This window comes from Nomascus leucogenys, chromosome X, assembly GCF_006542625.1.
Source record: "Nomascus leucogenys isolate Asia chromosome X, Asia_NLE_v1, whole genome shotgun sequence".
Lineage (NCBI taxonomy): Eukaryota > Metazoa > Chordata > Mammalia > Primates > Hylobatidae > Nomascus > Nomascus leucogenys.
Window position 1 is genome coordinate 93,419,224 of NC_044406.1, and position 26,987 is coordinate 93,446,210.

The 26,987-nt window shown below is 37.4% G+C and overlaps 1 protein-coding gene across 2 annotated transcripts in view; it reads left to right on the forward strand.

Annotated features, from left to right (window-relative positions):
- Positions 1 to 26,987, forward strand: part of RNF128 (ring finger protein 128) — a 93,820-nt gene that overhangs the window by 17,847 nt on the left and 48,986 nt on the right. Inside the window, exon 1 of one of the 2 annotated variants that reach the window (XM_003262151.4) lies at positions 5,342 to 6,089. The exons of the other annotated variant lie outside the window; for it this stretch is intronic. Coding sequence (XP_003262199.1) covers positions 5,606 to 6,089 — 484 coding nt within the window. The 5' untranslated portion in view covers positions 5,342 to 5,605. Of the gene's footprint in view, positions 1 to 5,341; positions 6,090 to 26,987 lie in introns of those variants that run through there. 2 annotated transcript variants of the gene reach the window in all.

A 26,987-nucleotide genomic window follows, 5' to 3' on the forward strand; every position in this document is an offset into this window, starting at 1 on the left:
GTTTGTCCCAAGTTGTGCTTTGCCATTCATTTAATGGTGAGAAGCCAGACATAATGTCTCATTTCTTGCAAACATATTAAAAGCTGAACACTATCGTCCATCTCAACATCTCTATAGAGTCAGTGTGATGGGCAACTAAATCTGCCACAATGGTTCCCTGCTGTTGCTCCTGCAGGATGCTGCTCTGTTTATCAGTTCATCATTAGATAGTGAAGTGCTCAGGGCAGCTTTCAGTTTAGTATTGCTGATGCAAATATTTGACAGGGTAGGCCTTTGTGGTGGGATTTGAAGAATTCAAAAAGGCTCCTGGCCCACATATATCTCCCTCAATGGTCACAGTGCCTGAAATGCATACAAGAGGCATTTCACTTGAACTTTCTCTTTTTGGTATAAAGCAACATCCAAATGTGAATGGCACTCTCCAGAGGGAAAATAGTTAAGTCATTATCAGCTATTAATACTTAAGAGTCAGAACGGCATTGGAATCCTTCTTCTGTTCCTAGCTATATGCGTTTTGGCAGGTTGCTGTAATTCTCTCTGGGCCAGTTTTCCCTTCTGTAAAACTGGGGTTAATAATAGACACTTGTGAGGATTAAATGAGATAATGCATGTAAAACATGTAGTCAATGCTCAATGAACAGTAGCTGTTATTAGTCTTAGGGAGAGTAGGACTCCCAGGAAATATATTTGGAACTAGTAAATTTGATTTGTCAGATACAAGGTGAAGTCTGCTACAGGGGGACTGCTCAGAGCAAAGGCCCTGGTGGAGTAGTGATATGGCCAGGGAGTAGCATGGAAACTCTGGGGGCCTGGGTTTGGAAGAGGAGGGTGGAAGGAAGAAGAAGGAGTGAAACAGGGTCAAACTATACTTACATTAACTTCCCAACAAGAAAAGTGTAGTCTTACTCAGGATGGGATGCTTGGTGAGGTAGTGAGTTCTGACACTGGGAGTGTTCAAGCAGATGCTGGATGGTAGCTACCTGTCAGGAATACTCTAGTCTACCCTAGGGCTCCTCAAACATATGTACATGCAGATCCCCTGGGGATCATGTTAAAAGACAGGTTCCGAGTCAGTTGGTCTGGGTGGAACCCGTGATTCTGCGTTTCTAACCAGCTCCCTGATGATGCTGATGCTCTTGATCAACAGACCTCACTCTTGGTAGCAAAGCTCTGTTATAGTTAGAAAATAACCGACAGTGAAATAGAGGAATATGGTTGGGGAAAGCCAGTGGATTACTCAGGCAAGTCTCCATAGAGTGGAAGGACTTTGTTGCAGTCATGATCTACAATCTGGTTCTTAGCTTTGTAAGTCTTGAAATTTGATTGGTAGTACAACCAGAGACTGGGTTTCTGGGGACTGAATCACACTTAACCAAATTCACAAGAGACCAATATATAAGCCAGAATGCCAATTGATTAATTTATAATGAGAAGTACAACTTCCAAGTGGACCAGATACTAGTGTTTGCTAATCAGTACATTATCTCCCTGTAGGCATATTTACATGAGGAGCTAACTGATAATAAGTAGGGTTGCTTGGTGAGGATGAACTCAGAGCAAGGGGAGTTCACAGAATGATTTTAATGACCCACGTTATCAAGCTATGGTAGTCTGATACCTCCATTCCACAATTGTCTAGACCTGGAGATATTGGCCTCCTCACTAGTCTCTTTTTCATCAGTCTTGTCCTCATACAATCCACATGATCTCTTTAAGTTCAAATCTGATCATACCATTCATTCACTCCATTGACTTCAATATAAATTCACAGTTTTAAACCCATTATTACAAAATGTTTAAAATACTGTATAAGAAAAGTTGAAAAAAAAGTACAATGAGCACCCATATACCCACCATCTGGATTTATCACTTGTTGTCATTTTGCCATATTTGCTTTATGTATGTGAATATACATGTGCATGCATATTGAGTCCATACTCTTTAATATAATTTTCTGGCCTGGTGCGGTGGCTCACGCCTGTAATCCCAGCACTTTGGGAGGCCGAGGCGGGCAGATCATGAGGTCAGGAGTTCGAGACCAGCCTGGCCAACATGGTGAAACCCCGTCTGTACTAAAAATACAAAAATTAGCCAGGCATGGTGGCACGTGCCTGTAATTCCAGCTACTTGGGAGGCTGAGGCAGGAGAATCGCTTAAACCTGGGAGGCAGAGGTTGCAGTGAGCCAAGATCGTGCCATTGCACTCCAGCCTGGGCAACAAGAGCAAAACGCTGTCTAAAAATATATATATATATATTATGTATATAATATATATAGGTATAATTTTCTAAACTTTTCATGTTCTGGCACAAGTCATTTGACTAGCTTCACTTCTCTTGGCTCCCCCTTTGCAACTTTACATCCCAACCATACCGAACTACTGAGTGCTAGTTCCCTGAATGTTCTTTGGAGTTCTCATACAATATACTCTTGCTTATGCCTGAAAATCCTTACTGTCTTTGCTTGGGTCACTCCATTTGTACTTAAAGACTCAGTCACACTCGTCTTGCCCTAGCACCTTATACTTTTCTCAGTCATAACATGTATTACACTGTACTGTTATTGATAGTTTATCTCTCTGATTGTCTCACTAGACCATGAGCTCATTGAAGGCAAGGGCTGTTTCTTTTGTCTCTCTACACCCCTGTCTCTCTCATGCTTTGCACTTAGTAGGTGTTCAGTGATCAGAAACTCAACTGTCTATCACACAGTTCTACCTGGTTACATCATAGGCACCTCAAAATCGACATATCTAAAGTGAACTCATCTCTCCTTCTACCCATTCTATACATTTAAAACCCTCCTCCTGTATTCCCTGATTGAATGTCATCTAGTCTTCCAAGTCAAAAACCTCAGAGTAATTTCTAACTCCTCCTTCTCTTTCATCCCCCAAACCAAGTCCTGTTGATTCTACCGCCAAAGAACATTCCCATTCTGCCCACTTCTCTTCATGTCCACTACCTGTCTATCCAAGCCACCTTCATCTCTTACCTGTAGCACTGCCAACCATCTTCTGTATGGGTTCCCTGCTGCTATTCTTATTCCCTCCAATCTATTATCCACAGAGAAGGATCTCTAAACTTCAGATCTGATTCTATTACTCCCTGATTAAACCCTTTTTATATTACTCCTTGTTTTTGGATAAAGTCTAAACTCCCTATCTTTACCCAAAGGACTCTCAAGAACTGGCCCCCATGTACCTCTCCAACATGATCTGTTACCACCCTCCCTGTTACTTTAGGTTCCAACCATTTTGCATTTACTGGGCCTGTAGTAATTGTAGCTTCCTAACATTTCTTTTTCATATTTCAATGCCTTTCCTTGTGTTGTTTTTTGTCTAGAAAAGTTAACTCTCTCAAACTCAGCCCAGGTCTAACCTCCTCTGGGAAGCTTTTCCTTACTTCCCAGTCTGGGTTAGGTGCTTCTCTGTCATCCACTACTACCCTGTCATATCTCCATCATAGTGCTTACACTATATACATATATCACTCTATACTGCACTTATCATTTTACTTGTCCTTCTCATCAAAACTAATTTATGAGCTTCTTGATAGGAGAGTTGATATCTTATTTGATTTTGTACCACAATGCTCAGCCCATGGCTTATGGCAGATGTATAACAAATATTTAAGAAAATAATGAATGGACAAACATTAATAAATATCTCTCTGAATTTCATTTTTGTAGCTATAAAATACCTTCTTTCTTCTGAACACATTGTTTCTTCAAAGTACAATATAGTTGGCTGTCATTCAGGTAATATCGATTGAATTTTGAACGTTCTTCACCAGCAAAATCAGACAATTTCTGGAATTGTACCATTTCTTAGACGTGGTTGGTCCTACCAATTTTTCCCGTAGGTAATTTTTATCTCAGCGATTACCATCAGTATTTGGGGGTACCATGCTATTGGTCTCACATACCCACTTTGACCTCTAAAGTCCCTTTCAATACCTAAGAGTATATGTTTCACAAAATTGCCCATTTATTTATGTTCTAGGTGTTGTTTGGTATGTGATGTTAATTTTCCTCTAGGTTTCTCTCAAGCCATAAGAGTATCAAGTACAGAATTGTTCCATTCTTAATCTTTGTAAATAACATTGATTAAGTAAATGCTGGGCCAGGGATTGAGGGGAGTAATTGATCAGAAATTTAACAAATGTTGAGCTGCATAAAGTAGATTGTATTTCTTTGAACTGAAAAAGTGGCTAAGACTGAACATCTTGAACATCACTTTCTCTGATATTACCTCAAATTAATAACTTTAATATTATTTTAGAATTGTGTCTCTGAACCTGTTTAATAATTTTAATATTTAACATGTATTTTTATATATTGCTAAGCATTGTTCTAAGTGCTTTATTACATGTATTAACTCATTTAATCATCTGAAAACTCTGTGAGGTAGGTGCTATTATTATCCCCCTTTTACAGATGATGAGGAAACTGAGGCACAGGGAAGTTCCCCAAGGTCAAAAGTTATTCATAACTGTCAGACACCAGGTGTATTAATTCAGCTTAATTCAAGGCTCATTTGTTAACCATCTAGTAAATATAATAGTTGACAGGGTAGACAAAAATTGTATACTTAAGCAAGGATAAATCATAATATAATAATGCCATGAGTGAATCGCCTAGGCGAGTCAGGCTCCTTTCAGTTAGTGGGAAATGGAGAAAGATTATGTAGTTAAGGTCATGAATAGCGCAGGAACATCCGCTTGGGTAAGTCAGGTTTGTGAAAAATGGAGAAAAAAGGCTTGGTTCTGAGGTGTGTGAAAACAGTCATTCTTTTGTGAGGACTAAGATTAGTTTTAGAAGAGGCATCTGATGCGGTACATTAAACCTAGGGTAACGGTAAGGAAATACACATGTATGAGGCTTCTTAGAAGCAGGAAAGAGAAAGGTGCCATTTGAAGTCAGTAAGAAAGGGTAACAACGCGCTTTTCCTGCCCTTCCCCCCTCTAGAGAATCAGTAAATAGCCTGATTCTACTCAAATTCCTTCCCTACCCAAATTCCCCTGACTACAACTCAGACCCTTTGGATCTGCCCTTTTTAGAAGTACTGTATTTCACATTCTGGCACCGTAAGCCCGAAATGTCCTTTAGGCAAATGTTAGGAGGGAAAAATGTATTCTTGCAATTCAAAACCGACTCGAATCCTGCCAGAAAGCTTTATGTTTGCGGACTTTATCGTTCCTCGCCTGTCCGTTTTTTATAAAACGACGCGACACACCTGGCCACAGAGCCTTAGATCCTATTCTAACATCATTCCATCCTGTTACCCTTTTAAGAGGCGGATCCCGCAGTGTCCTTTCCTCCCTCCCAGCCACCTCTACCCCCAGTCGGCTGGGCGGAGCTTCACGCTAAAGCCCCAGAGCCCGACGCGGCAGCCGCGGTAGCGGAGAAGACTGAAGCTCCGAGGAGCTGCATCTGCGGCAACCTGTGTGCTGAGCTACGTGTCTCCTGGCTCCGACCTAGCTCGCAGCTCCCCCCAGTCTCACTCCATTCCTTCCCCACCTGGTGCGCACCTGCTCAAGACCTGGGTCCTGCCAAGCGCTAGGAGGGCGCGTGCCAGGGGCAGTAGGGAACTGCGGAGCGCGCGCGCCATGGGGCCGCCGCCTGGGGCCGGGGTCTCCTGCCGCGGTGGCTGCGGCTCTTCCAGATTGCTGGCATGGTGCTTCCTGCTGACCCTGAGTCCGCAGGCACCCGGTTCCCGGGGGGCCGAAGCAGTGTGGACCGCGTACCTCAACGTGTCCTGGCGGGTTCCGCACACCGGAGTGAACCGTACGGTGTGGGAGCTGAGCGAGGAGGGCGTGTACGGCCAGGACTCACCGCTGGAGCCTGTGGCTGGGGTCCTGGTACCGCCCGACGGGCCCGGGGCGCTCAACGCCTGTAACCCGCACACGAATTTCACGGTGCCCACGGTTTGGGGAAGCACCGTGCAAGTCTCTTGGTTGGCCCTCATCCAACGCGGCGGGGGCTGCACCTTCGCAGACAAGATCCATCTGGCTTATGAGAGAGGGGCGTCTGGAGCCGTCATCTTCAACTTCCCCGGGACCCGCAATGAGGTCATCCCCATGTCTCACCCGGGTGAGTGCAGCTACTAGATTGCACCCCTCCAGACCTCTGCCAGGGCCAGTTTCTCTTATTTTCCTCATTGCCCTCCTTGCCCTATCCCCTTGCTCCCAAGGAAAGTGGGTGCTCTTTCTGTCCCCACGGAGTGGGGCAGGGTCCTCCCCGAGATTCACCAGGCCTGGGGGTTGGGCAAAAAAAATCCTTCATTTGCCTCTCTGGTGGAAAAGGGTAAAACAAACCGGGTGCAGAGGCTGGCAAATCAAGGACTGTTTGAGCTCTTTGCTTTCCCTTTTCCTGGTTTTTCACAAGGGTGTCTAGCCTTGGATTAAGTGGTGGTGGGCATCGGGTCTTAAATGACCGAGGAGAAGATCACCTGGAAATCTCCTCCTCACTCTGCTTTTTAACAACCTCAGACTGGCAGCAGATTTTCCCCTCCTCTCCCTGTTTTTCTCTCCATGTTTCCTGGGTATCAAATACTAGATTGTGCTACTGTGCCCTGTTAACCTCATTGCAATTTTGGTGGAAACTTTGCTTAGTTCTTGGGTTCTTCTCTGCCCAGTGGTCTCAAGTCCCAAGTGACTGTTGGTATCAGTGCTTTTGTTTGCTTCTGAAAAATCTGATTTAGGTTATTGAGTTGCAAAACAGATGACTAACGTTCTTGAAAAAGAAGAGGTTTCTGCATGAGGACAGCAAAGGCCTAGACTTTGGAGAAAAAAATAGTCCAGGTAGTTCTTAAATTCTTGGAGATGGTGTGAGGTTACTATTTTTCCCCCGTCGGTTATCCTTCCAGAAACCTCCCTATTTGTGATTAGGTATCCATACCTTATGTATATAGTTATCCTACACCCTAAAGGACAAAGGGGAAAAAAACGGAGAAAAAGAAACAGACACGTGTAATAGCAGTGTATCATAGTTTTTAAGAGCTGGGCCTCAAGTCAGAGCTTGGTTTAAATTCCTACTCTGTTGCTTACTAGTCCTGTGACCTTGGGCAACTTATTTGAAGTCTTAGAGTCTGGTTCTCTCATCAGTCAAATGAGAATGAATAATAAGAAAACTTATCCACAAGTTTGCCTTCAGGATAAAATGAAATAATGCCTTAAAGAGTTTAGTGCAGTAAAGCAAATCATCCACTCTCAGTAAGGGTTAGCTGATAGGATTAGCCTTCTGGGAGTCACTGGAAGGATGAAGCTGCTTATTTGACTACTGGAGGTTTTCTGTTTTTCTTAAAATCTTATGACTGAACCTGCCTAGAGAGCACTTGTATTGAGTGGCTGGATGGCGTAATGGAAAGAACACTGAATTGGAACTCAGGAGATTTGAGTTCTTTTAGCCCCTTCTTTGCCTCTACTAACTTTGTAACCTTGTACAAGTTACTCACATGTCAAATGATTGTATAGGCAGTGGCGGCCAAGTTAGAAGCGTGTACTGAAACAAAACAAAACTAGATGAACTCTAAGATCCCTTTCAGATCTAAAATGCTATGATTTTTAGATTTTATGTTGATTAAAGGAGAAACTGTATCTCTCTTGGCCGATAATTCATTGATTAGAATGAATCAGTAGCTTTTAGAAGTTACTGAAAATCAAGAATAAAGACCTAATAAAGTTTATAGTCTTTATATTTCAGTTGACTGTCTAATAGCAAGGGTTTGACTTTGTCTTCTAATGAGATTCATTTGCATGAATGATTTGTAATTGAAGAGTATTTAATTACAGAGTCCTGCTTAGACCATTTGCCTTTTACTTCTGTTAAGGGTATTTATCTGATAGTTTTAGGAGACAATAAAATTAACTTTTGCTGGGCTCCCACTATATGCCAGGCACTCTACATACATATTACTTATACTTTATTGAGGGGCAATATGGTGTACTAAGAAAAACACAGGCATTTTAGTCAAGATTGGGAATAAAATTCTGGATTTACCACACAATAGCTTTGTGTCCTTGCTAGGATTATTTAACTTTACTGAGCCTTGGATACCCCATCTGTAAGATGGAGATAATATTTATGTTGCTGTGATTATTGGGGATTATATATATATATATATATATATAACTACCCAGCTGATAATAGTCACTGAATGTTATAATAGGTTAATGCTAACAGGATGAAAAAAAATAATGTACAAATGTATGATTGTGCAACTGTCGATTTGAAGACATGAATATACTGGGAATCTAATTATGGCTGTTGTGTTTCGGGATACCATATAGGAATAAAGCCCTGAATATTGATCACTAAATTACACTACATTCAGAAAAGCATTTTGATACTTTAAAAACAATATTATCTGAGATAAAGGCTATACCAAAGTTTGCCATCAAGCTAACTAGACAAAACTAGCAAATTACTTGAGGTAAGGAATCACATTTCTCCTTGAACTCCTGGAAAAACTATTTTTCAATATAGGGGGAAAATCACTTTGCATATATCCACATGTGCTATTGAATATTTGTTTGCAAAGTGTTATATTGTTTGCTTTACTCATTCCTCAGAGTAAGCCTAGGGTTTCCTTTTAATCTCTGGTAGAAAACTTACCTTGGATCATAGTAGCAGAGAGATAGGACTGAGATTTAAGTATGGATTAATTCATTATATATTGCTGTGAATTACAAAGGGGCCACCAAATGTGGAAAAGCCTTCTGTATCTTCTTTGTTTACAAAATCTCTCTTCACTCACTCTCATAGGGGCCTGCACTTGAATTGTTTGCCCTTGGTTAGAGTTTGTGCTGAGTGTCTATACTCTCACCTAACTGATTTAGAACAGTTGCTTTAAAATTTTTGTTTAGGAGAAAGAAACTCCACTATATAAGAGCAATCAATTAGGAAAATGAGACTTTTATGTATACCAAAATTTTACAAAAGTTAATTGTAGCCTAGCATCAACTCATGCAGTTTACTTCTGTATTTTGTTTGCAGAGTATTCAGAAAATTCTGATTCACGCAGGTAAATAATTGCAAATGACAGATGCTTATTGGCAGTTTGGCTTGCAATCTCTGGATGTATTTCAATCAAATCAGTGCAGAAACCTGAAAGGAAATTAGGAGAAATTTTTTATTCCAAAGTATAATTACTATTCAAATTTCTTATCTTAAAAATGAAAGTCAGATAAGAAATGGCCAAATCTTAAAGTAAGCATTAAAACCATCTAAAATGTAAGATTGTCACGAGACACGTTAAGCATGTTCTCACTATTGCGCAACAAACTGTTCTGCTTTCGCCAGGCAGATGAGCCTGAGCTTTGCCTGGTGTCTAATTGAGCACAACCCACAGATTGAAGAGATATGTATATTTGCTTGTACAATTTTCCTTGAGTCAACATTGTAGGCATGAATTTATTGAAAGACCGGTGCAGAACTACAACCTTCATAATTCATGAAACGTTTACAAGAGCTTGAAACATATGCAAAGGGATGTCAGGAGAAGCATTATTCCTGAGGGCTGTAAAAAAAAAGTGAATGAACCAAGCAGTTTAATTAATGATTTGGGGGTCTCCAATGGGATACAGTTTGATATATAACATAGTTGCTCGTGTACATTGTTGAAAGATAGTGGAACAGATTAGTTAAGAGGTTGTGCTCTGCCAATTAGTATTTTTTAAATCTTAGGCCGGTTATTTTACTTCTCTAAGTCTCAGTTTTCTCCTATGTAAGGTAGGCATAATAATAAATTTGCCTCCTAAGTTTGCTGGGATTCAATGAGATAATGCAGATAAAGTGTTTAGCACAGCGTCTCACATATAGGAAGCTACTATTATGTTTTAATCACAGTTAAGATAAATATGTTTTAGAAAATGAAAGTTGAATCCTGTGTTTGTAGAACATAATTGGAAATGAACAGTCTAGAGTACTTCAAAGTCCACATTACCTGAAATTCTAATTTGATCCCTTTAGGTATGGAGGGTAGACTGAATTTTAACAGGAAAAAGATCTTTTGGTCCTCCTATGTTTGTTGTACTTTTCTCAAATAACTGCTTCTCCCTCCTGCTACCAATCTTTTTCCGTTCACAGAGGACCTTGGAATAGTATGTTTGTACTACTTAATACCACCCAATCCCTTCTCAATCCTTTTATATTTAAGTTTTATTCTACTTTTTCTAGAATGTTGACTTTGAAAATAAATCTTTTTTTTAATAGAGAAGTTCAAAAGGGATTGGCCAGTGATGATTAACCAATGTAAAATACTATTCCCAAAGCCATTTTCAGATGTAGCCTTCTTGGTATCTCTGCAGGACTGTATTTGACACTGTTGACTACCTCTTTAAAACTATCCCAAGTAGCCTCTTCCTTCCTTGCCTCTCTTTTGTTTCATTACCATTTTATTAATTCATGCATCTGACACTTCTCACTTGCATCCCAGACTCCTAGTACTCCTCCTCCAGTAAATAGCTGCCACATCCTGTTGATTCTGGCACTTCAAACATTCTCACATATGTCTCCTTCTTCCTTGCTTTCAATACCCTGCTTTCAGTTCCTGTGTCTTCTCAGGGGAAAAAATACTTAGCCTCTTGATTGGTCTCCTTGACTTCAGTAGTTTTTTTCCTAGTATGCAGTTCTTCCTCCATGCCATCAGAACACAGCTCTGATCACATATATGCTATTACTTATAAATTTTAGACTACATTTCTCAGCATGTCATATAAAACTCCTAGTAATTTGATCCCAAACTACATTCAAAGCTTTATATGCCTCTTCTTTCATGTTGGTCCCTAAACATTCTCTATTCTTTTCCACTAACATTCCTTTGCTTCTGCTATTGCCAAAAGACCTGTTTTTCTTAGCTCTGCTGGTCAAAAATTTACACATCCTTCAAAATACAACACAAATGCCTCCTCATCTTTGAAGCCTTTCTTAATTCTTTCTTTTCCTCTTCCCAGCACAGCCCACATCCAAAACAAAGTATAGTAATCTCTTTTTGTTCCAATAGCACTTCCTCTCTTATAGTACGTTCTGCATTTTGCTGGTAATTATTTGTTTACATATTTTACCTTATACTGGATTATAATCATTTTAATGTTTTGTTAATCTTTGTAATCTCTATAGAAACCTTTGTACTATACATGCTCTAGAAATGCTTGCAAAATTGCCTTAAACACCCAAGAATTCTAATGCCAGAAGGGTCACAAGATTCACTAGAAAAGTATCTAGTGGATTGATCGAGCATCAATCAATTCATCGAGCATTTATCAAAGGTCTGCTGTCTGATAGATACTGTGCTTCTTGCCTGAGTATACAAAATAATTAAGGTAAAGTCCCTGCCCTCTTAAGCAATGTAGAGTCTGGTAGAAGGAAGAAGAGCATACAGGAATAGAGTGTACACATACTTCAAGATTGTTGGCTAACTTCTATGGTGATTAGCCTGGTTTTATGGATTTTTAATGGCAAAATGCCCTAGGTAACAAGAAAATAATGACAAATGAGTTTTCATATTGAGCTTTCCCTGTGCTGGGTTTTTTTTTTATTTTTTAAAAACTACACCAGCATTATATTTATGTCCTCAATTAAAATGCTTCCATTGAACATGTTGGTGAATGTGAAATTTCATAAAGTAAAAATCTTTTTTAAAAAAAGGAAAATAGAGTCAGCCCCCTGTATCTATATCCACATCTATGGATTCAACCAACTGAGGAGCAACAATATTTGGGGGAAAAGAAGCATCTGCACTGAATATGTACAGGCCTCATTTTCTTGTCATTATCCCCTAAATGATGCAGTATAACAACTATTTACATAGCATTTACATCATATTAGGTATTATAAACAATCTAGAGATTATTTAAAATATACAGGAAGATGTGCACTGGTTATATGCACACACTGAACCATTTTATATAAGGAAATTGAGCATCTGTGGATTTTGGTGTCATTGGGAGGTCCTGAAACCAATCCCCCATGGATAGTGAGGGATGACTATATAGCTTGATCAGTGAATTGTTTTCTAAGCACATAAATAACTTTTCCCCCCTCAGTCCCTGGAAGATATGTGTTTTCAATACAGAATGCCACATTTTAACTCTGTTCACACTCAAATGGACAGAAAAGAGGAGAGTACTAAAGACATTTTCTAAGTAATTTTCTGATTATAAAATTAACTGTTATAGAAAACTTGAAAAATACAGAAAAGTATAAAACTAAAATACCCGTAATTCTACAACACAGATGACACCATTAATATTCCTTCTTACCTTGATTTCTGTACATAGGCATAACTTTGTATTCTACTTTTATAATAGTTAATTTTTTATAAATATTAATGTAGTATTAATAAAATACAGAAAAAAATGAAAAAAGATATACAAATCTGTTTTAGCATTTTTTTTGGGGGGGTTAGTCATTTTATTCTTTTTTATTTATTTATTTTTTTGAGACAGAGTCTCGCTTTGTCACCCGGGCTGGAGTACCATGGCATGATCTCAGCTCACTGAAACCTCCTCTTCCCAAGTTCAAGTGATTCTCATGCCTCAACCTCTCGAGTAGCTGGGATTACAGGTCTGTGCTAACACACCTAGCTAATGTTGTAGTTTTAGCAGAGACAGGGTTTCACCATGTTGGCCAGGCTGGTCTCTAACACCTGACCTCAAGTGATCTGCCTGCTTTAGCCTCCCAAAGTGCTGGAATTACAGGCGTGAGCCACTGCACCCAGCTTATCATTTTATTCTTTTGCTCTGTATATAGATATATTATTTAAAGAATTATATACTGTATATACTAGTTTTGTATACTGCTTTCTATTGTAAGAATTTCTCCATGTATCTAGAAATAGAAGATGGTCCTCTTGTAGTTGAAGGTTGTGGTCATTCACTGAGAGTTGGAGATTGACCCTCTTTCTTTAGCTACCAGAAAGGAAGTGCAAAAATGGAGATGGGGAGCGTTGTGAATTGGGGCATTTAAATAAAAAATATGCTCCACCAAGGTTTACATTGAAATATACTTACTAGCCATAAACATGGTCTGATCTAACCCATATGCATTGCCTATTGTGGCCTTGGTATTTCTAAGGATTTGATCACCATTTGTGCTTCAGTTCCTTTTCTACCCCAATATTCGCATAGGTAATGCCTTTTTCTTTTTCTTTTTTTTATGTGTTCTTCACAACTGAGGTTTGCACCTGGTTTCCCCTGTTGCTTTTAAGTAGCTTTTCTATTATAATGATGGCTACTGAACTATAAACTATTGTTGGTGTTTACCTCAAAGTTTATTTGATAAGGCACCATAGGTATTTCCTGGGGATAAATAATTTTTGTATATGTAAGTTCTATCGAAGTATAATATACATCCCAAAAGGTAATAAATCATTGATTTATAGCTCAGCGAAATTTCACAATTGAGCACAGCTGGGTGACCAGCGCCCCGCTCAAGAAATAAAATAGTACCAAACTCCAGAAGAGCACCTCACACTCCAATATGAAGAATTTTTGATGTAGCACAATTATCAACTTTGTCTCCTGAGGGAATGACCTCTTGCAGCATGTGGTAGGAGCCCAATCACCCACAGAAATATTCTCCTCTTCACTGCATTGGAGTTATTTTATGGTGGTGATCCTCAGCTACATACCGTAGGGAGTTATTACCAAGCACAGAGTACATGCACCTTTCCAAGCCAGTTCAGAATTGCCACACTTTGCTGTACACCACCTTGGAGCCCTGTGGGCAAAGTGGAACACAAGGGCTGTTTGTTATGTTATTTCCTGTTCTGTCCTTTTCTTTTTCAGCTTTGTGTATGTCCTATGCATCATGGCATGTAGTTACTCCTTGAATTTACCGATAGTCTTAGTGCAATATTGATTTCTTTCTTAAGGAAAGTTTGGTGATTCATGCTGACCTCTGGGAAACTGGAGTTAGCTCCAGAGTCTGCTCATGAATAACTTGCTTTTAATATTTGAATGACCAAGTTAGGTACAAATCAGTAATTCTGAGTTAACCCTATTCATTTTGACCTTTTTTGAAAGAAGATAGTCCTTGAACTCAGTAGTTGATATATGTTTCTCTTTAGATGTTAACTTGTCATTTCAGACAAAATGTTGAAATAGCTTAGTTAAATACTGCCTGCAACTAAAAGCATCTTAGCTTTTAAAAAGAAAATACATTAATGATAATGTTAATATTGTTGGTGAAATTATGGGAGAAAGTATTTGTTCTCTTCTTTATTATTTTTCTATATTTTCTGGCTTTCTTATAACGAATGTTTTACTTTTATAATCAGAAAAATTCGTAATTTTAAAGAACCCAAAATACTCCAAAATTATTGATAGATCCTAAAGAAAGCATTACTAATGTGACTATAGTGACAACAGGAACAAAGCACATCTGCTCATAGAAATGATTTACGAACTATTATGAGAATTTAAGAATTGCTTTGGCCTTTTGAATATGCTATCTAATCCATATGATAGTTGGTGTTACCTTTTATTGTTAACACTGGTTTCTTCATGTGCCTTGATGACTAAAAGAATTTTCAGGACTGAGTTTTCCTATTTTAATATGGAATCTTTCTCTTCTCTTTACCCGTTGTATCACTAGCTTTTTTTAACTCCCCCACCAACACACACACACATAAAAAATGCACATTCCATGCCTTTCTTTGCATTTTTGTTTTTTTTCCCGTAAGAGGCCTGCTTACCCTCATTAGCCCCCTTCAGTATCCATTCTACTCAATACTGTTAAGATTAGTGCTAATAGCTCAATATGAAGAATTCAATATATTGGTAATTTTCATCCATGAGACACTGACTTCATCTGATGGTGATAGATTTTGTCATTCTAGAAAATAGGAGGAAATTGTATTAGATTAAGGGCAGAAGGGAATCATGATATTCTTATTTTACACTTTATTAATGATAGAACACACAAGCTCATTTAAATTGAGTTACTTGTTTTTAAAATGAGTATTTCCCTTGGGATTTTATTCAGCTATATAAAATTCCACTAGTTGGTGGTTTATACAAGAAACTGTCAAATTCCAAGGTTGCTTTGGTACCACTCATTTTCCTCTTAGAATGTATTTTGTGTCATACTTTTCTACCCTCTTCCTCTGTCTTTCATAACATGATTAATTTTACCTTAAGGTAATCTTACACATACATACACACCCCTCTTAGAGCTTCTTTTTCCTTTTCAAAAATTTTGTGCTTCCTTCTATGTGATTCCGCTTCTTTTGATGTAGTAGTAAACATTATAGCAAACCAGTACTCTCAAAATCTAATGACCTTGAAGATGTCCATAACTTACTCCCATAAAATCTATAAAAACCACCCATTAACCATGTAATCCTCCTGATTAAATATACATTTCCTTCATGTACCAGTATTCAAGATAAATTTGATGTGCTTTTGTTTGTTTTACTTTAGATATTGCAGTGATACTGTTTTCTGAAAAGTTTTATTACAAATATGGGTTAAACAATAATTTATATTTGCTTTGCAGTTTTTTGTCCTCAAAGCACTTTCACATGTAATAATCTTTGAGCTCATTTGAGAACCCAGTGTTTAGCAACATTACTATGGGAAAATATGTTGTCTCTACTTCCAAAGAACTGGTTTACAAATGAACGTTTAAAACATAACCTATTAGTGTTTCTATTGTGGCTGTTCATTATGATAGCCCCATCGAGTATGGATTATTATATTATTCCCAACCATGCTGGTTTAGGGAGTTTTAATTCAGTTTCTTTGTCATGTTGACCAAAGTTCTGTCTCACCTTTTCCATGTACTTTACCTTAAAGACTACATTTTGTTTTCTTAATCTTTGAGGATCTCAGATGTTGGCTTAAGAGCATTTGTAATGTCCCTAAAAGTCTTAAGAATGTATCTGAACTTGATTTGTGGCTTAGTTAGCCATCAGTAGATTTTCAAGTACAGTTGTCCATTGGTATCTGTGGAGGATTGGTTCCATGACCTCCCGCATATACTAAAATCCACAGATGCTCAAGTCCCTGATATAAAATGGCATAGTATTTGTATATAATATATGCACCTCCTCCTATGTGCTTTAAATCATCTCTAAAATACTTATAATACCTAATATAATGTAAATGCTATGTAAATAGTTGTTAATAGCATTGCTTAGGGAATAATGACAAGAGAAGAAAGTCTGTACATGTTCAGTACAGGCACTTTTTTTCCCAAATATTTTTGATCCTTGGTTAGTTGACTCCATGGATGCAGAACTTATGGATATGGAGGGCTGACTATACATCTCTTATCTTCGAAGATTTCAACAGTCACTTGGATGAAATCTAGAAAAAATGTGATTATATTGAGTGAGGGTTTCATTCATAGAACCATGGGCAATCTATATTGAACACAATCCCAAAATACTTTTATAGGTGTGTTTCCATCAAATTCTTTCATCACCAGTTCATTTTGGCAAAAGGGCAGGATATGCAAGAAAGACTGAAACTGGATGGTGTGAAATCACCAATTACCTGCCTTGGCACAAACCATAACTGCCATTATTTTTGCCGCTCCTCTATGGCTGATGCTTTTTGGTTGAACTGGCTAGTAAGACAAAAGAATTGACTTACTTTGAGTAATGTAATTAAAGGCCAACAGATCATCATTTGATGGTAGGGAAAACTATTTGATTGCTCTGTTTTTATTTCAACCTATTGTACCAAGGTGAATGTGTTCCATTTGAAATTGCGAGACAGCATATTGCAATGGAAGCAGGTGTCCTTGAGTCAGACATCTTGATTTGAATTCCAGCTCTACCAATTAATAAATATGTGATCTTGGGCAAGTTGTTAACCTAGACCTTATTTATCTTGTTCATCAAAAGGGAGATAATAATACCTACTTATTCTATGATATTATAAATCAAGTGTTTGGCAGGTAGTGAGCATTTAGTAAATGCTAGTTCTCTTGAACCTTTGCTAACAATTTCATTACTACTAAACATAATACTTCTCCATTGGTTATTATAGATATTTACTGCCACATTTTGAAATATGTAATTGTTTCATATATAGAAGCAGAAAAAACGTAACATCCATATTGCAATTTTTCTGGGCAGTTCCTGAAAAATGCAGGAAGAAATCACATAATCAAGAAACTGAAACGACTATATTATCTTCCTTCTCCCTGGTGTATTTCCATTTTAAGCAAAAGCAAAACCTTAAAATCAAGATATTAAGCTCTAACAATGGAAATGGCTATGACCCTTTTGCTGGCACAGTGGTTAAGAAGAGGGGACTTAGGAATCAAATGGATTTGGTATGAGTCCCAACTCTATCATGTAAAACTTTGTGACCTTAACCAAATTAATCTAAGACTCAGTTTCTTCTCCCATAGAATGGGTAATGTAATTGTCTTTATGTCATAGGGTTATTGTGAGGTGTAAATTAAATAATATATGTACAGTGCTTAGTGCACATCCTGGTTTATTAAAGGATAGCTTAACCATCTCCTTACCCTCATCTATAGCCCAGCTTTGGAGATTGGCAGTGTATATCACTGCAGGGCTTCTTAGAGCCTCTGATATGCAAAAGAAACCCTGTTTGACTTTGTTCGATGCATTATTTTCTGAATTTATCTGCAGAGCCCTTTTTGTCTTTCTAAATACTTACTTAACATCCGAAATACGATTTGGGTAGCACTGATTATCAGACACTTAACAATTTTTCTCTTCTCTTCTCTTCTCTTCTCTTCTCTTCTCTTCTCTTCCTTCCTTCCTTTTTTCCTTCCTTCCTTCTTTCTTTCTTTCTTTTTTTCTGACCTTTTTTTTGAGACAGAGTCTTGCTCTGTCACCCAGGCTGGAGTGCAGTGGTGTGATATGGGCTCACTTCAACCTCCGCCTTCCAGGTTCAAGCGATTCTCCTGCCTCAGCCTCCTGAGTAGCTGGGATTACAGGAGTGTGCTACCACGTCCGGCTAATTTTTGGATTTTAGTAGAGGCGGGGTTTCACCATGTTGGCCAGGCTCATCTCAAACTCCTGACCTCAAGTAATCCACCTGCCTTGGCCTCCCAAAGTGGTGGGATTACAGGCATGAGCCACCATGCCTGGCCTTCATATTTTAACTGTATCAAAGTTTTGTCAATGTCAGAGACTAACCAATAAAGTTAACCTCAGTATGATAGGAACAGAATATATTCAACTGTAATAACAAATATTCTTTTTTTTTGTACTAATATGGTAGCTTTTATATCAGGTTTGTGTGGCTTTAAAGTGCAGTTCTACATGCTAGGTTTATTCTCTTTACTGACTTTCAGAAACAATTTATAGTGAAAAGATAAGGACATAAGTGAGACAGATTCATGTTTGGTTTTATAATTCGTGTGTGGGCCTTAATGTAGAAGCTAGCTTTTGTAATATGTCATGCAGGAGGAAATTTAATATACTCAAGTACTAGAATGTTCTTTTTTATAGATTTTTTGGTACCTATAGGATACCGAAAGTCATGCAGAGGCATCCCAAATTCTCCTTTTCTCTAATTTGAATACATAATGGAATAACTAATTGGACTACTGGAACTCTTGCACCCTTGGATTTTGTGGCCAGGTCAAAATGAATACCTAATCTCTCAACATAATACTTTTCCTAACTTTAATGACAAATGCAATTTCCAACCCAATCCCCATATTAAAAACTATACCTGAAGAGAATGCATATAAGAAGAAGCACCAATTTCAATAAAAGTTTGAATGCCCCTTTATGACAAGCATTATGCTGAATGTTGTAGTAGGAGAAGGGGAGTGAGTAAGCAGCATGCTCAAAACAACGATAGTGTTTTTTCCTTCCAGGGACCTCACATTTTTAGCCTCTGTTGTTGTTGTTGTTTTGTTTGTTTGTTTGTTTTGCCTAATAATATTTTAGTCTGGCAGTTAAATGTCAGTTTAGGTAGGGCTTTCAGATCTACACAAAAAATTGCATTGACTAGAGTTTGGCAACATTTAAGGTACAGAGTACAGGTACCTTTCATGCATTGTTTTACTAGTTCCACCTGGTCTGAAAGGTTCAAGATAAAGTGGTGAAGGTCATGTCCCAGTTTCATTGTAAGTCTAGGCTATGACCTATGTCTGTACCCATATGTTTGCTCCTAAATAAACAATTGAATAAACAGTGGAATTCTCCTTTACAAGGGCTCACATTATAGGAAAATACAACCAACAAATATTTTTTACTTTTTACTTTTAGAGACAGGGTCTTGCCCTGTCATCCAGGCTGGAGTGCAGTGGTGCAATCATAGTTCACTGCAGCCTTGAACTCCTGGGCTCAAGCAATCCTCCCGTCTCGGCTTCTCAAAGTGCTAGGATTACAGACATGAGCAACCACACCTGGCTAGAACCGAAAAATAAAGGACAAAAGGAGCACCATAATTTCTAATGATCATTTGTATAAATTTTCTCTCCCTAAAACCTCAAAGTCTCCTGTTTGCTCCTTTTTTTAAACTGCCCAACAAATAATCTAATTATTTTTAACCACTTGTATGTATCGTTAGTCATAGTTGTTTCACCTTTTCTCATCAAATAGTCCTATCAGATTCTGAACAGCTTTTTATGGTTCATAGTTTATAATCCCAAGGGATTGAAAATGTTGATGGCATAGAGTTTACTGACTAGCATTCCTCCAGAAAACATAAATAAATAGCAACTGCAAATGTTAAATCTGGTTTCTAGAAACCTTACCACCCCGAAACAAAAACAATGACAATAGAAAACATTGGCATAAAAATTTTAATATAATTACAGAATACCCTATTTATTAATATAATAACATATACACTATAATTTCTCCCTGGCCTTGCAATAGTATATCTTATTTTTTCCTCAGTATCAGCAGAAATTTAAGGTGTTATAGAGATTCAACCTGTTCTGGATGCTTCAATGCTTCTCTTTTATGCCCTCTGAAATTCCTCATAACCGTCCAAGCCATCAGCCTACTAGTGAACCAGGATGATTGTGTTTTAACTTGAGCTTTGGGCTAAAATGGCATGTGTACCAGCATCTGAATGGAAGTTTGAAACTGAGGTGTACCAAAGCCCCATGTTGGAAGGGGATTATTTGTCACCATTAGTGCAGCTCCAGAAGTATGGTAATTTCAACAGAATCAGCACTGTGGCAATAAGCATTCCACTAAACCCAAGGTCTATAGGATAGAATTAGTATTTAATTTTTTATCTGTTTTTGTGATAGGTCTTTGCTGTAGGCAGACTTGTCTTGTCTAGATATGCCATCTTTATATAGAGGACGCACACCTTAGACTGTTAACCACAGTTATCTTTAAAAGATGAATTTGTTTTCAGATTAAATCAAAATTCAAATTATCACTAAATATATTATACTTAAAATTGCATTCATCAGAAATTTATTTGACATGTGTTATGTGGTAGGAACTCTGCTAGTTGCTATAGATACAGTGATGAAAGGCCTCGTCCCTAACATGAACTTCATAGTTTATGAAGGACAAATAAACCAGGTAACTTTAAGGGAAGTCTGTAGTAGATAGTGTAAAAGCCGGACATCTAATGCAGTCAGGTCAGAATCTTATAAAAGGAGGTTTAATTTTATTCCATAGGCGAAATGGAGCTCTTTAAGGGTCTTTTGAAAAAGAATAATGTACTTTTTCCTTTTAGAAATGTTTCATTAGTAGCCATGAGGAGAATGCATTAGAAGTCTAAGACTGGTAGCTTGGAGACCAGCTAAGGGGTTGTTAATGGTGATTTAAGTGAAAGATAATGGTGACAATGGAGATACACTATAATAAGAAAGGAATGGGACTATTTCTGATATAGCAAATTTTTAAAATTCTATGTGAAGTACATTACATACCGAGGAAAACAAAATAATTCTATTGGCAGAGTTTTTCTCTGCATGGTAAAGGATTGGCATTGATCTGGACAGAGGGAATAGACTGCTATCTTGAAACTCTTTGACCTTAATGTTGGAAAAGCTATAAACAAACTCCAGTCCAGTATTTCTCAATGTATTTTCCACAGACCACATGCAGCAAAATAACCCACAGAACTTGTTAAACCTGCAGATTCCCAAGCCCCACCCCAGACATACTGAATGAAGGAATGGGGCCCAGAGAGCTCAGTGTTTTAACAAGTTTTCCAGGTAATTCTTCTGCCTATTAACGTTTGAGGATCATCGATCCAGCACAATGGTTCTGAAATTATGATCTGGGGACTACTAGTCTCTGAGATTCTTTCAGGGGTCCATGAGATCAAAACTATTTTTATAATAATACTTACACATTATTTGCCTTATTCACTGTGTTAGTATTTACACAGACGATATAAAAGCAATGGTGGGTAAAACTGCTGGCACCTTAACACAAATTAAGACTGTGGCACCAAACTGAATTAATTGTATTCTCTACCTCCATGCACTTCAGGAAACAGAAAATGCTAGTTTCACTTAAGAATGCCCTTGATAAATCAAAAAGAATAATTAATTTTATTAAATCTCTACCCTGCACAACTATGTATATAGTGTATGTACATATTGATATATGTATATGTATATGCACATATATACATGTGTGTATATACACATATATATGTATTTCTGTGTCATGAAATGGGAAGTAGGCATAAAGCACTTCTACAGCATACCAAAGTATGATGGTTATCTGAAGGAAAAGCACTTGTATGACTGAGTCATGAGATGAAATAGCCACTTCAAACAACTCTTTAACTTGAAGATCCACTGACAAACAACAGTTATTCAGACTTCAGTCCTATTTGGAAGACATTTTCTCAAAAGTTAACTGGGTGAGCCTGTCATTTCAGGAAAACAAATGACAATATTTGTTGCCAATGATAAGATTTAAGTTTTTAAGCAAAAATCAGAATTTTGAAAAACTTTTATCTACTATGTAAGCATAACTTCCCAATACTTAGACTTTTCTAATGGGATCAATGGTGATATTAACAACTGACGTTTTTGTTATTGTTTTATCTTGAAATGAGTCACCATATAACTGCATAACTCAGTGAATCTGCATAACTGAGTCTGCCTAACTGGGATCTATGTAACACAGTGAGCCAATATTTTCCAAATGACCAATGCATGATATTACAAAACCCCATATAAATAAAAGATCCATTCAATGTGTGAGATAGACCAATGGATTTTCATTTAACCAAGTAGAAATAATTCATTGATATTGTTTAAAATTCTACCTTGCACATAGTATTTAAGAAACTACCATTTGTTGAGTTTTGGTGTAGTATCAAAGGATAATATCTACAGTTATCTGAAAATGCTATTAAGACATCCGTCAATTTTCCAATTGCATATCTGAATATAGATTTCCTTCTTTTGCTTATTTGACCCAGCCATCCCATTACTGGGTATATACCCAAAGGATTATAAATCATGCTGCTATAAAGACACATGCACACGTATGTTTATTGTGGCACTATTCACAATAGCAAAGACTTGGAACCAACCCAAATGTCCAACAATGATAGACTGGATTAAGAAAATGTGGCACATATACACCATGGAATACTATGCAGCCATAAAAAATGATGAGCTCATGTCCTTTGTAGGGACATGGATGAAGCTGGAAACCATCATTCTCAGCAAACTATCACAAGGACAAAAAACCAAACATCACATGTCCTCACTCATAGGTGGGAATTGAACAATGAGAACACTTGGACACAGGAAGGGGGACATCACACACTGGGGCCTGTTTTGGGGCGGGGGAGGGGGAAGGGATAACATTAGGAGATATACCTAATATAAATGACGAGTTAGTGGGTGCAGCACACCAACATGGCACATGTATACATATGTAACAAACCTGCACGTTGTGCACATGTGCCCTAGAACTTAAAGTATAAAAAAAAGATTTCCTTCTTGTGCTTTAACCAAAACAACATATTACTATAGATCTCATGCAGAAACAGCTATGAAGATTCAGCTATCTTTTATTAAATCTGATATTAGAGGTTGGCACAAATGAAAAACAATGCCATTCTTCCTTGTTACATTTTTTTGGGGAAATATAGTTATTTTTAATACGATTAGGTTAATTACTTTAACATGAACTTATGATTATTTTAAATGAATATATATATATTGAGATGGAGTCTCACTCTGTCACCCAGGCTGGAGTGCAGTGGCACGAATCTCAGCCACTGCAACCTCTGCCTCCCAGGTTCAAATGATTCTCCTGTCTCAGCCTCCCAAGTAGCTGGGACAACAGGCACATGCCACCATGCCCGGCTAATTTTTTGTGTTTTTAGTAGAGACGGGGTTTCACCGTGTTAACCAGGATGGTCTCGATCTCCTGACCTCGTGATCCACCCACCTTAGCCTCCCAAAGTGCTCGGATTACAGGCGTGAGCCACCAAGCCCAGCCGAATAAATAAATAAATATTTTTTAAATTCCTCGGTGTTAATTTCTAATGTGGTAAATATCAGTAGAAATAATCGACATAAACAAAAGTTCTTTGGAGTTCTCAGTAACTTTAAAGAGTGTAAAGGGGTCCTGAGACCAAAAAATTGGAGAATTGCTGATCTAGCCCTTGGGTTCTATGTGATACGTTAAACATAACCACTAGTGGAAGTCAGAATAGTTCAAGCAGGATCAGGTGTTTTATATAATATTTCTAAGAATTGTTTACCTAGGAGTGTGACATGTCATCCACAAATTATTCATCTGTGACCTTTTGAACAGTGTCATTTCTAATTCCCTAATGTCTTTAATATACTGTTTCCTGAGGACTCCATCTGCCAGAGAATTTTTGTGCTATATCAAGTATGTGACCCATTCCCTAATGTATTATTGCCTCCAAAACCACAGCAAAATTATCTAGAGGTGTAGGGCAGAAAGGCAACTTGCTGTACTCTGCATTAGCTGTGTGCCTTTGTTGATTTTGAAAAAATGGTAATAAAGGTGATTTGGGTCACATTCCCTGCGATACACCCTCCCTCCAAAAGATGATCTGTGATAATCCAGAATATTAAGAACCATTGCTTTAATCAACAGCTAATCTGTACTAATGCCTATTCTGCAACAGACTAGATTTTAACAAAAGGCTAGATAGGAGGTGTCTTAGTTCATTTGTGTGGCTATAAAGAAATACCTGAGGCCAGGTAAAGAAAGAAAAGAAATCTATTCGGGGGCCAAATAAACCATATTCAAACCATAGCAGGAGGATAATCACTTTATACAGGGGTATGCACTACTGATTTTGTCTGGTTCCTAGTGAAACACCGATATATAGTCCAGATACTTTTAAGAAATCACTTGTGTATTTGTTTCTTTGATGAGGTACACTGATAGTAAATATATATATATTGCAAGAACTGCTATGAAGGAATCAAGAAACGCAAATTTGGTTCATCTGTGGCTGAGACCAATCAAAAGGAAACAAAAAAAGTTGCCACTAAACAGGACTTTGAAGAAAGAGAGGCTAGTTTGGCTTAAAAGTTTAGACTTTTTTTTTCTGTTTTGAAAAAGCACTACTTAGGATTCTTGGTCTGATGAGGTTTGGTATCACCCTTTGAAATAGTTGTCCTTCCCCAGTTGCCGGAAGAGTTTGGGATATAGGAGGAAAAGCCAAGCTTTGAAAAGCTACTGTGGACAAAATGAATATTTAGAAGTCCACTTGAATTGGTTCCAGATTTTATAATGGAGGAAATGTTTGTTATGTTGGAACTCCTTACACCTAGATCTTGCTCATACTGGATATCAGCAAATTCAGAAGTGCTGACCCTATTGTATTATCAGGATGTTTGGACAGTATTAAATGTAGTTTTAGAAGAACTACTTTGCCCTTCAGTTGCCCTTATTATTCTCATTGTGAATAACCTCTCTTTTCTAATATGTTAATATTAGAAAATGTTGGTTGAAAGAGATACTAGAACAGCTTCCTTCACCTTGTATTTTGTGTTTCAATGCCAAGGTGCTGTATGTTATCACTATGCTTAGAATATTTAATATTTAATATATTGTAAAAATATTTTAGAATTTATTTTACATTTTAGCACGTTAATATTAAATGTGGGGGGAAAAGGTCCAGAGGCACAGAACTTATTACATAGTTGGTGCTTAATAAATATTTTTTCAGTGAATCTGTGTTTACAAATAAGATTAGACAAAAACTAAAAATATTAAATATATATTAAAAAAATATCATTAGCTTTTTGAAAGAAATGAAAGAAGTTGGCCACCAGCAGGATCCTACATCGGATTTCTATACGTTGTGAATAATAATTTTTCCCCAATAATGCCCAAGATAGACATTCTTTGTATTAACATTTTAATTGAATGATATTCAACAACAATAGGTAAGAGTTGCTACAGCTTATTTCATTACCTTTGTTCCCAAGATAGGTACATGCCAAAACTTTTTTTCACTGTTAAACATTTGAAATGGAATCTCTATTTCTTTTTCTACTTAATTGCTACCTATTTCTAATCTGTCCCTTCTCCTAAGATACTTTAGATAGCAGAATGAAAATGTATAAAACTCTAGCCATGTCTTGTTATTATTAATGACTATTAAGCTTGAGAACTTCTCATAGAATTGGAATCTATAACTACTATATACATTTGTTGTATCAAGATAAGTGTTCTTTAAGTTATAATGGACTCAGGAATCTGTATTTAAGTAATAAGGGTCCAGATTAACTACTCCTGATGACTAAATTGTCAAATACAAAGTGGTATAAATACACTGGAATTATAAAAATGACAGCTTTTTCTGCTATTCAACTCTGAAAATGTAATTATTACATATAAGATTTATGAGTAAATCCTTGATTGATCTCTACAAATCAGATAGGCATTTAACAAATAAATTTTATAGTTTGTGTTAATAATTTTTGCCTAACAGTCCACGAAAGAAAAGGGTGTGAATGATCTCACAGTTACCTTTGAAACAAAGTACAGATTTAGAAAGATTGAAATCTTGAAAAGACAGCTGTTCTGTGATTGGGGTTTAGACTATTAGTTTGTTGTCCAATTATCAGTTTTTCTCATCAGATACTTTTAGCAAATTAAGGACTTTTTTCTTTTCTTTGGGATGAGTGCTATGTTTGTTTAGAAAAATAGGATGAAATTAATAAATGATTTGGAGATTCTCTAAGGGTAGAAGAAGAAGTGTAGTGATCTTCCTTTGCCAGACTTGATTATAGAACCTTAGAAACCTAGCACAGCCTGACCTCCTTCATGCAGAAGATGCAACCCAATCTTCTGATCCCATTTGAGTTACTTTGGCTACATTATACTGTTTCTCTCTCCCAGACTGTAGACTGTTTCAGGTTACCAGTTTTTAAATAAAGAACACTATCAAGTTGAGAAATATCAAAACCAATACAAAACAATTTGTTATTTTACAAATCATTGGACATTGAAGGAAAATAAATTTTCCTTTTTATTCTACTTGTATCAGTTTGAAATGTGATTTGGGAATTATTCTTTTCTACTACTGGCCATAATAGTAGATATATACAATTCATTTCACTGGCTTGGATCATATTCTTCCTAGTGATGAATATCTAATGTACGGAAGATATTTGCAAGTGCGTAGAGGGCAGGGACTGCACTTTATTACTCTCTATAGCCCCACAGGCTAGCATAGGTGCCAGGCATGTGTGTAGATATTCAGAAAAACACTTAATGAATGAAATTAAGAGTAAATGACGAGTTAATGGGTGCAGCACACCAACATGGCACGTGGATACATATGTAACAAACCTGCACATTGTGCACATGTACCCTAAAACTTAAAGTATAATAATAATAATAATAATAAGAGTACTGTCTGTCTTCTGTATAACCGGTCCACAAGAAAGTTAATGGAAACATAGCTTTGATCTTATTAGTGCTACGTTTTAATCAACTGAGCTATGTGACCCATTTTTGGCTTCTTAAGCCTGGTACTTTCCAAAGGAAATAGTTGTTACAGTGAAATTTTGGACAGAAAAGTGGAAAACTCTATAACTTGTACA